Below are 15,019 nucleotides of genomic sequence, written 5' to 3' on the forward strand. Positions count from 1 at the left end.
GGCCCCTGGGAGACTGGAGGCGCTCAGCTGGGAAACGGAAGGTTTCCAGGACGTGCACAGTTACCGCCACAGGCCAAGGACACCTTCCACCTTGGACACGGGGGCAGACCTGCTCTGAGCAGTGGGTCCGGACCCCAGGCCTCAGGCCTCAGGGCAGTGGGGAGAGGTGAAGGGAAGCAGACCACAGCTCAAGGTAAGAAACATTAACATCCACAGGACGTAAAAAGGGAGTGGGTTGGCTCATTACATGATGACCTAGCCAAGCGCAGGAGCAACCAAGCAAAGGAAATGCCCAACCTGTGAGGGGTTCTGCGTAAGCGGGATCCTGAGTGGTGAGCGGGGAGGACCTCTCAGGGCTTCAAGTCTTCACTCTCATAATAACGAGGCAAATGACATTCAGTATCTACATATAACCAATGTTCAAATTACCCTAAACTACTTTCTTAGGTGTTATTTCTCAAAACATGTTCCCAGCAAAGCTTTCATCTCTATTTTGATCTTCCCACACTGCCCCCAAATACCAACTTCCTTCTCTGAGGCAACAGGCTGAACTCTAAGAAAGTTCTTAGAATGTCTGCCTGACCCCCTGGAGATTTCTGATTTAAGTCAGTCATATTAAGTAGGATCACTGCTCAGGGTGAGGCCAGCACTTAGTTCAAGGGCCTGGCATTTGAGCCCTTGGTGACAAGCACTGGTGGGCTGAATTCAGACCAACAATGGCCTCAGAGTCACTAAACACCACAGGCAAGTTCCATTTTATTAGAACAGGGTTTTGGTTTTGCTTTTTTTCAACGACTTCAGTTGTTATTTCCTTAGGAAAGGGGTGGGTATGCTATTCCCTTTTTACTCCCCAGGCTTAGAAGAAAATAACCAGATGTGTTCTAAACCACTCCACATGTAAGTCATCAAAGATGGGTTGCAATGGAATTCTACTGTCTTGAGAACAGTTGCCACGAGCCGGTCAGCCATGGGCTTTGCTTGTGGCAGCTCTAGACTCTGACCAAAAATCCTCAGTGAGCCTGGGGTGGGGGTGGGGGTGGGGGGGTCGTGAGAGCTCACCACAGCCATGTATGTTTCAGGTGCTCTTACTATGACTTCTTAAGTGAGAAGGAACTAAATCCCGAGTTTAGAATGAGGCTTCTAAAGCAACTTATCCACTGTCTAAGTTAAAACGTGGTATACTGAAAAGAAAATAAGATCTGCCTGCAAGACCTGTCCAAATGACCTCAAGCAAACCATTATCCTTCTGAGTTTGTTTTTCATCTGTTAAGTGAGGATTTTACTGGGTTGTTTTGAGAAACAGGATGACAAAACTATGCACTTTCAACTGCCAGAGTGCTACTCTCTCAACCGTTGTTCCTTACCATCATCTCTCTGGAATCTTTATCTACAGATAAATCTTTAATTTATCCCCTACCAGACTGGCTCTGAAATCAGTGAAGGTTCAGAGCTTGGCTCTATTACTTCCAGTCACATGACTGTCAGAATTTTAGTCTTCCAATCTGCAAAATGGGCCTTTTACGAGTACCTACTTCAGGGGATTTGTAAAAATTAATCTATTTGTAAAACAAAGTTAGTGCAGGGCTGGCAAGCTATGAAAGTCCAACGAGCACCATTACTATTACTGTCCATAGCAGTAACCAGATCTTTCTCAGGTCCACTATCCTGCCCAGAACAAGCATTCCACAAACAGCTGAATCAAGGCTGTTCAGTATGCTTTCTCTACATTTAATCAGGTCATTAAACGGCACCTCAACGACCTGGAGAGCTGCACCCCAACAACCTCAGAAGTTGCTGGTTGCTAAATTAAGACCCAGAAATCAAAAGGAGAGCGAAGCACAGAATATACTGTTAATGAGCCCAGGGGCAGACACTGCGTATCTAGGGATTAAACAAGAAGCCCTGCATGAACAAAAACGAGAGGTGCCCAGCGAGATACCGGTAAGAGCACCAGCGAAATGCTTTCCGCAATTCATGTAATTGCAGCCAGAGGCTGACTGCCCTCCAATCCCAAGAAAGCTGCCACTGTTCAAAATATTTTTGGAACCCACCTTTTTAAAAAGCCCTTTCAAAACCTTTCCTTTTCTGGAAGGACAGGAAGCAGTGTGGCACCATGATCACTGCCCTGGTGATCAGGGGTAGACAGACCTGAAGAAACCCCTGCTCTGCTGTCTATGATAGCCAAGCCTCAGACCACTCACTAATGCCACAATTACCTGCAAAATATGGAAAACAAGCGTGCCCTCTTCTCAGGAATTCTGTGAAGACTAATGAGAAAGCAGAAGAGGCACTGACAGTGCCTAGGGCCTAAGAAGCTCAGCTGATTATAAACCAGCTTGTTATTCATGGTGAACCAGGGGGAGACGACAAAGGGAGGCGGTCACATTCTAATTTTTATGTTTTGGCATAAATTAACCTTTTTTCATGTTACCTTTAAAAATCAGAAAAAAACTTAAATCTTACAACCTGTTATAGGGAACAATTATCGCCCAGTGTGGCAAAGACCACAAGTTGCTCCCTGTATCTATTCTCCACCTGTTTCAAAGGGACAGAACTACAAATTCTTAGCTACATATAAGGCTGCCAAAATTAAAAGCCACATTTCCCAGTTCCCCTTTTAGCAAGATCTGGCCATGAAACCATATTGTGGCTGATGGGGTGGATGTGAGGAGAGGTTACTGAACTTTTACAGACAAATGTGATGGCAGGAACTCTGGCAGCCAGGATGAGCCATAAAGAAAGGGGCTAAACTTCAAGGATGCTGAACATTAACCTAGAAGAATGTGGGTCTCTGAATTCTTTTGGAAGTAGAAACACTATACCAGCCCTAGACTGCCTGGCTCCTGAACTTACTATGATAGATAAGAACAGTTCAATAATATTTAAGCCATCATTATTCTAGGTCTCTGTTGCCTGCAGTTAACTGACAGCTAACTTTAATAGCAGCTTAATCATCTACCTAACTCACCAAAATAGTCTCCAAATGATAAGTCTTTACTAAGGCTTAACTTCATTAAGGATATTTAAATATCCATGTACACAACATAATTGACAAAGATTTTCAAAAACAACCTGAGAATGAAGGGGATAATTATTCCTAGAATGTGTATTTTATGCCCTATTGGTTACAACAATCAGTCTTTTTAGCCATATAAAATCTTTTCTTTTTAAATATTTCCGATAACATATGCTAAATACTGTTCGAGTGAGATTATTTTAAAAAAGGGGGGGGGGAGGGTGTTACAGAAAATGCAAGCAGCCTCCCTGTATCAATAATCAGAACACTCAGCACACATTCCACAGGGCAGTGGATCTGATGCCTGGGTAATGCACTGCCATGGCAACAAGCAGGTTGCTAGGAAACCAAGAGAGATGAACCCCAGGAGGGGCAGCATCTACCTCAGGTTTGTGCACTTAGATTCCCTAAGAGCAAGGAGATAATACAACGCAGTCAACCCTGACTACTCGATGAAACAGCTGGTGTCACAAATAACTTCGATGGCAAAGAACATTTGTCTCTTCTTTATAGGATCTTGCTTTTGGAGAACATTCCACAGAGCTGAATAAAAACACTGCCCATTTAATCATTCAGAATGGCATTAGCTTAGAGGCAGCCTGCCTTGATCTGGAGGAAGTAAGGTCCAAATATTCCTCTTATCACAAAAGCAATCTGCGGCAATAAAGCCTTCAAGCTCCCTAGGCTGACATGCCGTTACCTCTGGCCCAGATAAGCTATTATTTCTGATTCTTAAGACAAAGGTTCTTTCTTCCTTCTTTCTCCTCTCGCGCTGCCGCCATGTTTCTCAATTTTCCTCATAAGCCAGATCATTCTAGGAAGAAATTAATCCTCGTGAAGAAAGCAACAGGATGCTCGGGCACACGGCCCTGTGTGGCAACACACACTGAGGGGCAAGGTGATCTTAAGATTGTACAAGAACGATTCAACTTGGCATACTTAATTTGGGGAAGAGAAATTCCTATCTCCTTCATTTAAAACCATTCCAGTCCTAACACAACACTGCAAATCAACTATACTCCAATAAAGAGATTTAAAAAAAAAGAGCACTCTAGTGCAATATAAACTATCAGCAAAAGCTCTTCCAACATGTCAACCTATCAGGTTAATGATCAGAGATGAACTTAAATCACCTTAGGTAAGATTATGCCGCAGGGCCAGACAGGACTGCCTAACACCCAGCCAGGTAGATGGGTGTAAGCAGGGGTCAAAAATGCACATCCACGTGGCCCAGAGTACGGCCCAGGAGTCAATTCAGCCAGCAGTCAGTCCAGGCTCCACCCCATCCCTGCTGATCAGCTAGGTGGTCTCGGCACCCCGAAGAAGAAAATATTCTTTAAAAGAAAAAAAAAGATTTTCATGCAAACTCCACTAAAAAGGAGTGTTCCGGGCTTATCCCACATTGATTGTTTATTAACTAGAAAGTTCCAGGGTCTTCCCTGGTGTTCCAGTGGCTAAGACTCCACGCTACCAACACAGGGGGCCTGGGTTTGATTCCTGGGTGGGGAACCAGATTCCACACGCTGCAACTGAGAGTTCGCATGCCTCCACTAAAGATCCTGCGGGCTGCAACTAAGGCCTGGCGCAGCCAAATAAATTAAATGTAACATAAAACAAAAGTGTCAGACACGTGTGTGTCTACAAGTTTCACTTACTTGACACTTAAGAAGAATACCACCTTCACTGAAAATGCGGAAATCTAAAATTCAGACCACAGCATGGATGAGGGCAGGACACTAGAATGCCCCCAGCATTCTGACTTACTTGCTCTCACCTGTGAGGGCTCTTGGGAGGATAAAATCGACTCTAAGCAAAAAGCTCCTTGAAGAGAGCTGGGCACACAGTGAACTCTCGGGAAGGGTCACCTACTCTGACACCCGCAGTTCCTGCAAATCAGCTACACCAGTGGTTCACACTCCAAGCATGGTCTATGGAACCCTGAGGGTCTCAAAGATTCTTTCAGAGGGTCTGTGAGGTCAAAATCCTCATAATAAGAGTAATATGAAGATGCTAGTTGCCTTGTTCACTCATTCACCCACAAAGGAGCAGCGGAATTTTTCCAGAAATATGTGACATGTGACAGTGCAAAGAATGAATGCAGAAGCAACTGAAAGTCCAGCCAGAGGTTAAAAAGACTGCAAAAATGTGAAAGAAACTGTTCCCTTCCCTAAGTATGTTTATGTTTAGGAAAAGAACTATTTTTCATTAAAACCACAGTATTTTAACATGTAATGGATTTATTTTTTTAAGCATTATTTTTTAAATTGTGTCGATTTATAAGATGATAAACATCAACAGATATAATCCACATTAAGAAAAGTTCTTTGGGGGTCTCTCAATGTCTCCTGAATACACACGGATCCTGAGACCAACAAGCTGGAGAACCACTGCGTTAAAACATTTATAAACAATCAAGTTCTGGAACCAAAAGGAGGGGAAATAACTTCCAGAAATTATCAGGGCCACCAAGGGTATCTAAGTCATGTTCGGCTCTGGTGTCCCTAGTCCCTACACAAAATCCTCTCCAGCAAGCTTGGGGGACAAGGGACGGGCAGTTTCTAGTCTGGACACAAGCTAGTATCACCTGAATCCAAAGTCACTCCTGATTTGGCAACTCCTAAACACGATGTCTCAAAATTAGTTTCAGTTAATGAAAGAAAATGCTTTGCTTAATCGTGACAAAGACCTGGTGCTACCAGCATTTAGGTTTGCGGAGCTGACATCTACTTTCGCTGCCTCACACCACAGTCCAGCAGTGCTGAGGCACCTACGAAGTGCTGAACACCGTTATACATGCTGCAGATCCATAAGTGACCAAGACAACAAACACACACACATCACATGATGCCAGGCAGAGCTGAGCGTTACGAAGAGAAATGAAGCTAAGGAAAAGCAAGACGAGGGCAGGTGGCACAGCCACTTCAGACAGAGCAATGGACAACAGCTCAGCAGAGAGCAACCACACGATTATCTGAAAAGGAAGATGTCCCAGACCGGTAGAACACAAACGCACAAATTTTGAGCAACAGTAACTCAGCAGCCCTGACCTGACAGGAGAGGGAGAAGAACCCTTCAGAGTATCCGGGGACCAGAAGACGTGACCGCGCACGATAAACTGCAGGTTTTCCCCCTACACGGCCCTCTGGCGTCAGCGCCTGCACACGCAGGACAGCAGCCCAGCATGGCTGTTACAGGAGTTTCGTTTTGGCTTTTATCTTTTTTTTTTTTTTTTTTTTACTGTAATAAGTGACATCACAAAGACTGGCCGAAAGAACTTTCTATAACATCTCCTGTCATGTAAAGATTTACCTTTCAAAAGCAGTATCTATCCAAATATGACCAGAATTCAACTTTAAAATTTAGAATTTAAATTTAAAATTTAGAATTTAGAATTTAAATTTAAAATTTAAAATTTAGAACCCATCTCACTTTTTCTGGGACACAGATGTCCATCAACAGGTTTAACCAAATCGAACCATCTATACAATAAAATACGCTGCAGCTACTTTTTTAAACAGCTGGGAAGCAGAAAGTGATTAAGAAGACAGGACAACTGAAGTGCAATGTGGTACTCTGGATCCACTCTTGGAACAAAAACACGAGCTTAGTGGGAAAAGTGGTAAAATCCACATAAAGTGTGCAATCTGCATGAGCGCTCAGTTGTCTCCGATGCTGCGACCGCGTGGACCGTAGCCCACCAGGCTCCTCTGTCCATGAGCTTTTTCAGACAAGACGACTGGAGGGGGCTGCCATTTCCTCCCCCAGGGGCTCTTCCTGACCCAGGGATTGAATCCGAGTCTTCAGCATTGGCAGGCAGACTCTTTACCACTGAGCCACCTGGGACGCCCATGCAGTCCAGTTAACAGTTTAATTTCTTACTTCTAACAAGTGTACAGTGATTACACAAGATGGTAACAGCAGGGCACACAGGGTGAAGGCTGTACAGAAACTCACTGTACTAGCTTTGCAACTTTTCTGTAAATCTAAGATTATTCCAAAATTTTAAAAAAAAATTTAGAAAGGTTAGTATAGATCTGTATACTCTAAAGATATAACGATATAAAGATAAAGATATTATATAAAGATATAAATAGAAATACAAAACCACCTCATTTTTTTACTCTTATCATGGCAAAATTTCAAGTTTGACATCAAATGTTAATAACATAACTAAAAACTGCATATTCTGTGGGAAAAATTCCTAAAATCATTTTAGAAATTAATTCAGCAATTTCTAATTAAGATGGAAATAGATACTGTCCAACTCTTTATGACCCCATAGACTCTGGCCTGCCAGGCGCCCCTGTCCATGAAATTCTCCGGGCAAAAATACTAGAGTGGATTGCCTTTCCCTTCTCCAGGGGATTCTCCTGACCCAGGCATCAAGTCCCATTTTCCTGCATTGCAGGCAGATTCTTTACCATCTGAGCCATCAGGGAAGCCCAGATATACTCTACAACTCAGCAATTATGTTCCTAGGTATATCCTGTAAGGAGGTGTCTATTCATGTGCACAGCAGTTATTTACAACATAAAAATAAAACTGGAATAATCTGAATGTCTAGCAACAGAATGGAGAATAAGTATCATATAAATGGAATACTTTACTTTAGTGAAAATGAATGAAACAGACCTAAATTTTCAAAATGAACCTCACTAGCCAAAAAAAAAAAAAAAAAAAAACCGCCAAGAATACGTATTATTTATAAAATGTTTAAAATATCCAGAACAATACTACTCATACCTGCTGAAAATCACACTTACATGCATGAAAGTATAAAGATAGACCTTCAGGGGGATGATAAACACCAAGCTCAGGAAGGCAGTTATCTATGGAAGGAGGTGGGTTGTTCTGTATCTTAACTAGGGGATTAGAACTGTGGTGTTGGAGAAGACTCTTGAGAGTCCCTTGGACTGCAAGGAGATCAAACCAGTCAATCCTAAAGGAAATCAACCCTGAATATTCATTGGAAGGACTGATGCTGAAGCTGAAGCTCCAGTACTTGGGCCACCTGATACAAAAAGCTGACTCACTGGAAAAGATCCTGATGCCAGGGAAGACTGAAGGCAGGAGGAGAAAGGGATGACAGAGGATGAGATGGTTGGATGGCATCACTGACTCAACAGACATGAGTTTGAGCAAACTCTGGGAGATGGTGAAGGACAGGAGTGCAGAAGTCCATGGGTCACAAATAGTCGGACACAGCTTAGTGACTCAACAACAACAAATATACACGGGTCTTCATTATAATTACTCTTCTACTTTTCTGGATGTCTAGGATGCTCCATGATGGAAAAGAAAAAAAAAAGAGCAAGGAGCAAACAGTCAGTGTAATATGTATTTGTGTTAAAAAGAAAAACAGAAGGGAAATTATACACCCAGTCACCTGTAGGTAACCAGGGAGGTTCCTAAAGAAGCTGGTACCAGGGTGCGTCTGGGAAAGGCCCGAGGGTGGGGGTGGGGGGGAAGGTGGTAGGAGGGAGACAGACTTTTCTCTCTGCCCTTTGTCTGTGATATGCAGTTATTACCTAATTAGTTCACCTCCACTGATGGACAGGGAACCAGACTTGGGGGTGAGAGGTCGCAGAGGGGGTGTGGAACAGGCTCTGGGGACCATGGTTAGTGACGATGGGCCTAGAATCTGAGCAGTCAGGTTGCCAGGAGCCAACCTGATCTGCTGGGCTGCTCTGTTAAAGACTGATCCATAAACTGAGAGTCTGGCTGCCGAGCCAAACTCTTTCCCCCCTCCTTCCTAATGGCTGACTACCTACCCTGGTTTGTTTTCTGACCCAGTCATTATGACCAACACACACATTTACAAGTCAATGTAATTTTGTTTGTTGTTAAATTTACAACATCTTCTGAAATGAAAGGAGGCACGAGACATCACAAAATCAAGGGCTGAGATGAGAGGGTTCGCTGCGCCGGCAGAACAAGGACATTACCAAACACGCACTGCTTCCGTACATGGCGTGACAACAAAGCTCACAGCGCCCCGTGCCTGGGCCCTGTCCCTCAGCAAGCTAGGAAAGCGTCACTCCAGCCCAGTTAGGTAGGAATGACTACCAGTCCTACTTTACAGATGAGGAGGCAGTTTAAGAAAACTGCCCAGGGTCATACAGGCAGTGGTGTGCTTGGTTAAAACTTCAATTCCACAGTATCACCTCACTCCCATATTAAAGAACTACACATTCCACAAGAAAACATGAAATTTGGAGAGATTATTCTTCAGTGCACAGGCCATTACCCAAGGTCACAATTCAGGGGTTATTTTCTGAAACTTCAATAAACAGAAGTAAAGAAATGAGTGCTTTTGCCAACACACTCTTCATCCCAATCACTACAGTATTCACCATCACGCACGCTTCATCCCAATCACTACAGTATTCACCATCACGCACGCTTCATCCCAATCACTACAGTATTCACCATCACGCACGCTTCATCCCAATCACTACAGTATTCACCATCAGTTTTTAAAGGATTAAAAAAAAAAAAAGCGCAAGAAAAATCCAGACCCTCCATCCAGGAGGAAGACCCAAATCATGGGTGTCAGGACCAAGGCTTAGGTTTAGAATGCGCATGCTAGAAGACTTGCCTCCAGAAGCTGCAGCGCACACCGGTCCAACGAGGCAAGGTCTTGGTCTTGAGAATGTCCCATGCCTTACTAGGTGTTTTCCCCAGCCAGCAGTTCCCTGTTTGCCCTTCCTCTTCCCAATCCAGTCAAGCCACAGGCCAGCCATTCCACGGTTTCACATCTCAAGAAAATGTAGGACCAAGTTCCCCTTCCTCATTTAGGAAAACTCAGACGACCTGATCCAATACACTTCGGCTATCACTGGTGGTACTGGATACACCTTGTCAAATGCAACTAAATATAGCATTACTAAATCCTTGATTGGCTAATACAAATAACCCCTTCACAAATTATATTCATATTACTATGAATGTTGATTCTGACTAAAAACTGATAAACAGGGAAACTGTCCAAATTCCTGACAGGTGAGAACTGGAACTGACTTCCCTGGTGGCTCAGACAGTAAAGAATCTGCCTACAATGCAGGAGACCCAGGTTCAATCCCTGGGCCAGGAAGATCCCCTGGAGAAGAGAATAGCTACCCAATCCAGTATTCTTGCCTGGAGAATCCCATAGGCAGAAGAAACCGGCAGCAAGGTCCCAAAGAGTTGGACACAGCTGAGCGACTAACACTTTCACCTTCTGACAGGTGAAAACTGGAACTGATGATATTCAGCAGGCATCCCATAATCACGTTTGCATCTTAATAAGTGGATTCCCAGGTGGCTCAGTGGCAATCTGCCTGCTAAAATGCAGGAGATGCGAGTTCAATCCCTGGGTCGGGAAGATCCCCTGGAGGAGGAAATGGCAACCCACTCCAGTATCCATGCTGGGAAAATCCCATGGTCAGAGGAGCCTGGTGGGCTATAGTCTGTGGGGTCACAAAGAGTCAGATTTGACTGAGCATGCACGCACACAACATCTTAATAAAAATAAGCTGTCACGGGACTTCCCTGGTGGTCCAGTGGTTAAGAATCCACCTGCCAATGCAGGTGACATGGGTTCAATCCCTGGCCTGGGGATTAAGATCCCACCTGCCGTGGGGAAACTAAGCCCATGAGCCACAGCTCCTGAGCCCTCCCACACCCAAAGCCCGTGCTCCACTACAGTGAGAAGCCCCCACACTGTAACTAGAGAAAGCGAGCACAGCAACGATGACCCAGCAAGGCCAACGATAAAGAAAAAAGATTTTTAGAGCAGCTATCAAACGAATATAAGTTTGTACATAATACATAAGCATCCCTAGAGAGCTACCTGCCTCAGTGCTGGGCAAACTGTTCAGGTGGCTAGCCTGCACACAAGTGACAGTAACAGGCAGCTAAGCTGTAGGGAATATGTACCACCTCCCAGACGCCAAGCCACAGGTCTTATACTTTTCACCTCATTAACGCTGGGCCTGCCTTTCTCCACTAGAAGAATCACCCAATAGTATGTCCTCACTCTATGATCCCATGTATAAAAACCTCAAAAACAGCAGTTGGGTTGTTACATCAAAGTGCTAGAAGCTAAGTGAGTGGTTTCCTTTGGGATAAGTTAGAGATGGGAGGCACAGGGGCTTCTGGAGTGGGCTTGCTCACGGGCAGCAATACCTCAATTTGTACACTTAAAATGTGCATGTTTTCTGGGTGTAAATTACAGCCCAGTAAATTTGTAAAGAATTAAGCAGTTCACATTGATGGAAGGACAGACAAAGGGCAAGCACTGTCAGGAGTCCTGGGTTCTGATTCTGACTTCCCCAGTAAATGGCCTACGGTTTGGGGGAGTCATTTCTGGGGGCCTCGGTATCTTCATTTCTGAGCAGTCAGAGGAGGCACTCTCCATTTCTCTCAGTATACCATCACTGCCATTTCTTTTCCAGGTGGAGAAAAAGGACAGGCAACAGGATGATTGGAAAAGTAACTCAAAGGCAAACATCTCTACCACCAGGACATCATTGAAACACAAAGCAGAAAGCCTCTGCAGATCCAGATGACACGCTCTCAGGGAGCAGATGATGGCTGCCGTCACCAGGCACCTACATTAACAAGCTCAACATCAATCCTAAACATTTTTTATCTTTTCAAAAACCTACACTGAGGCCAGAACTGTCAAAGCAAGCAGGCATTCACACATTGTGTTCAGAGTATGAACCAGTGAAGTTGCTCAGTCGTGTCTGACTTTGTGACCCCATGGACTGTAGCCTACCAGGCTCCTCCATCCATGGAATTTTCCAGGCAAGACTACTGGAATGGGTTGCCATTTCCTTCTCCAGTTCAGAGCATGACCTTGCCGTAATCCTGAAGGCTGGGCAGCAAGGTTAGAGCACATTATTACACACTCCTATCTCCCAAGTGCTCTGGGAAGAAGGTGTCTAGGTTAACTGTCTGGCTAGCCACACTCCCATATATACTGTACCAGAGGAGGACTTTACATTTCCTCTTTGTGTGGTGTGATTCAGAACCCCTAAGGGTCTTGTGAGGAGTGACTCACTGCCATTAAGAAAAATTGGACACTGAAAAACGAAATAATTGTTCTCAATCAGTATAGATAAATTAGAGACTACACCATGGAATAACAAGCAGTATCAACCTCAGCAAGAAAAAGTTTCTTCAGTGATTATAAACCAAAAATCTTTATAAACTGATCGCCTTTCATAATCCACAAGTAAAACAAGGTTAGGAGCTTGGTTTAAGGTTAAGACACATTTCTGGAAGTTGCTGAAAGCTAACATGAGGAAATACACCTTAAATTTATCTCACCTATAAGTAACTTACTTCTTTGATTTTTCCATCAACTGTCATCCATTCTGCTATGGTTTAATTTAAACTTGGATTGCTGCATGAGTTAAAATGGAAGCGAGCCCTTAAATTACAGTTCACCAGAAACAGAAACTGGGAATGGCTGTAAAGATCCGATTTATTTCCCTCAGTGGGCTATTATCTGAAAACACCCGGATTTGTGAAAGCACCTCTCTGTATTTAAATTAAAATCTCTATTTATCTCACTCCGTGCCCTTTGCCACGATGATTTAAATGAGGTTAAGATGTGAAGACAAAGGCTGAGGGTGTGGGGAGGGCATAGGGCTCTTTCTAATTCCAGGAAGGCAGTGCAGCTAGTTCTCAAGCTTGGCCCTGTAGAGATTTTAACAACCATTAGTACTACTTCAGGACAATTTGTGGGTTTAAGAATACTGCTGTGTAGCGCCAACTTCTCAGGTACCTACATTTTCACCAAAATAAAGGCCACTGCCAAAGCCGGCCAATGGCCACGCAAGATGAAAGGAGGGCTCCATTGCGACCAACAAAACCCTCATACCATCTTCGAGATGTAGGGTGAAGAGTAAACACGGATACAAAGATAAGCATCAACACAGAAGCTTCATAAAACTGTGCTTCCTACAACTTCAATACTTTTAAAAACTGGGGCAAGAAAGGCCCACGGCCGAAATCTGTCCAGAAGTTGAGGCTCCAGTCCATCTCGATCACGTGCGCCCAGCAGAAGCAGAACACAGCTGCTGGAGGGGGGTCACCCTACAAGCCCACCCCGAGAGCAGGACGGAGTTTAAGGGACGGCCCCAGTGAGTCCTAGCCACGCCCACTTAAGCCCTGAGGGAGACGCTACTTCCCCTGCCCCACCCGCCGGACCCCAGACCCTTAGCAACCAGGTTTCCAACGGCCTCCCGCAGCCCCTCCGCCGCTCAGCAGCTACCAGGCGCTGCGCACGCGCCTGCGCGGTGCGCGCCCCGAGCCAATCCCTACGGAGCGCGGAGGGGCGAGGCCCGGTACAGCCCGCTCCAGGACCAGCGGGCCGCGTTCTGCGGGGGACCCCTACCCCAGGCTGAGGGGGTGGGGCTCCCAGGGCTTACCCCCGCCGAGGAGGCTGGCCAGGACGAAGAACGAGTACATGGCGCCACCGGACTCCGCAGTCTACAATGCAGAGCGTCAGCTGATTCTCGGCGAATATAAACCTGCTCCGCCCCAGAGCCGCCCACTGCGCAAGCGCAAGATCAATCCCCGCCGGGCGGGTCCGAATTCCCGCCTCCCCCCCCGCAGCCTGACTCAGCGCCACACAGGGCGCCTGCGCGGAGGGGAGGGGAGGCGGGGCGGAAGGAGGGAGGGGTCATCAAAAAAGAATACATCATTGAAGACGGGAGGGATTATTTATATAAAATATCTTTCAAGCCTCACCTTTTTTCTCTGACGTGCCATTTTCTGTTATTAGGGCCATTTTTCAGCCGAAAATTGAAAAGGTTTCAATTCTTACTTTTTTTTCTAAGCTCTCACAGTCAGAACTCAAACTCACCCCCTGACCCAAAGCTGTCTCCTGAATTGACATTCATGGTCTTTAAGTGGCTGGGCTAGCGCGTAGCTTCATTCTGGTCCCTGATTTTCCCTCTTCACATCTCCCATCCACCATCCCTTCTCCCTGTGACTCACGATAGTAGATCTGTAGGGTTTCACGGCAGGTCTCAGATGTGCCACTTTGGCATGTGAGTCTTTTGCCCACCCAACGTGTTAGTTTAAGAAATGCCATACAGTGGTTTTCTATTTCATTTTTCCCCTCTTAGGTCTTAAACTATTTTTGACTAGCGACTGTCACCATGTCAACAAAGTAAAACATGGTTGGCTGAATGAGAACTGATATTGGGTGGAAGATCCCCTGGAGGAGGGCATGACAAGTGACTCCAGTATTCTGGCCTGGAGAATTCCATGGACAGAGGAGTCTGCCGGGCTACAGTCCATGGGGTGGCACAGAGTCGGACTGGACTGAAGCGATTTAGCACACGCACATACAATGGGTAATAAGGGGCTTCCCAGGTGGCGCAGTGGCGAAGAATCTGCCTGCCAATGCAGGAGACACAGAAGATGCAGGTTCTGTCCCTGGGTTGGGAAGATCCCCTGGAGTAGGAAATGGCAACCGACTCCAGTATTCTGGCCAGGAGAATTCCATGGACAGAGGAGCCTGGCGGGCTACAGTCCACGAGGTCGCAAAGAGTCAGACAACTGAGCACAAACACAGTTGTCTTTCGAATTAAAGGCAATGGAGACCCTGCGGACTTGAGAGAAATTACTGCTTCTTGCTTAACTACCTAGAAGAATTTAAATCGGAAATTTAAAAAATAAAATGAATTGGGAATATTTTCCCAGAGAGTTATTACCAGGGACACATTTTATCTACATGACCTCCATCTATATGGCAGGGCAGATCCCTAATTACCAAAAAATCTACTCTTATCTGCCTGTGGGTGACCCTCCTGTCCTTGGAAGCCCCAGGTCCCTACTCTGTTTCTTATCTCAAGATGGGGTATATATCTCATTTTACTTGTCTCTGACCTGCTCCTGTTTGTGGGATTCCTGAACATATGAAATTAAATTTTACTTTCTGTTAATCTGCCTTACATCATTTTAATTATCTGACCAATCAAAACGAACCAAAGAAGGGAAGGG

At 45.1% G+C, this 15,019-nt stretch overlaps 1 protein-coding gene across 2 annotated transcripts in view; it reads right to left on the minus strand.

The window, feature by feature from the left end:
* PSAP (prosaposin) overlaps positions 1 to 13,671 on the minus strand; it is a 32,932-nt gene extending 19,261 nt beyond the window's left edge. The window contains exon 1 of one of the 2 annotated variants that reach the window (XM_069572002.1): positions 13,438 to 13,671. In XM_069572002.1, the coding sequence (XP_069428103.1) occupies positions 13,438 to 13,477 (40 nt within the window). In that variant the 5' untranslated portion in view covers positions 13,478 to 13,671. The remainder of the gene's footprint in view (positions 1 to 13,437) is intronic. The other variant, XM_069572003.1, reaches the window with a different exon arrangement.
* Between the last annotated feature and the right edge of the window lie 1,348 nt (positions 13,672 to 15,019).

This window comes from Ovis canadensis, chromosome 25 (assembly GCF_042477335.2).
Source record: "Ovis canadensis isolate MfBH-ARS-UI-01 breed Bighorn chromosome 25, ARS-UI_OviCan_v2, whole genome shotgun sequence".
NCBI classification, from domain to species: Eukaryota; Metazoa; Chordata; class Mammalia; order Artiodactyla; family Bovidae; genus Ovis; species Ovis canadensis.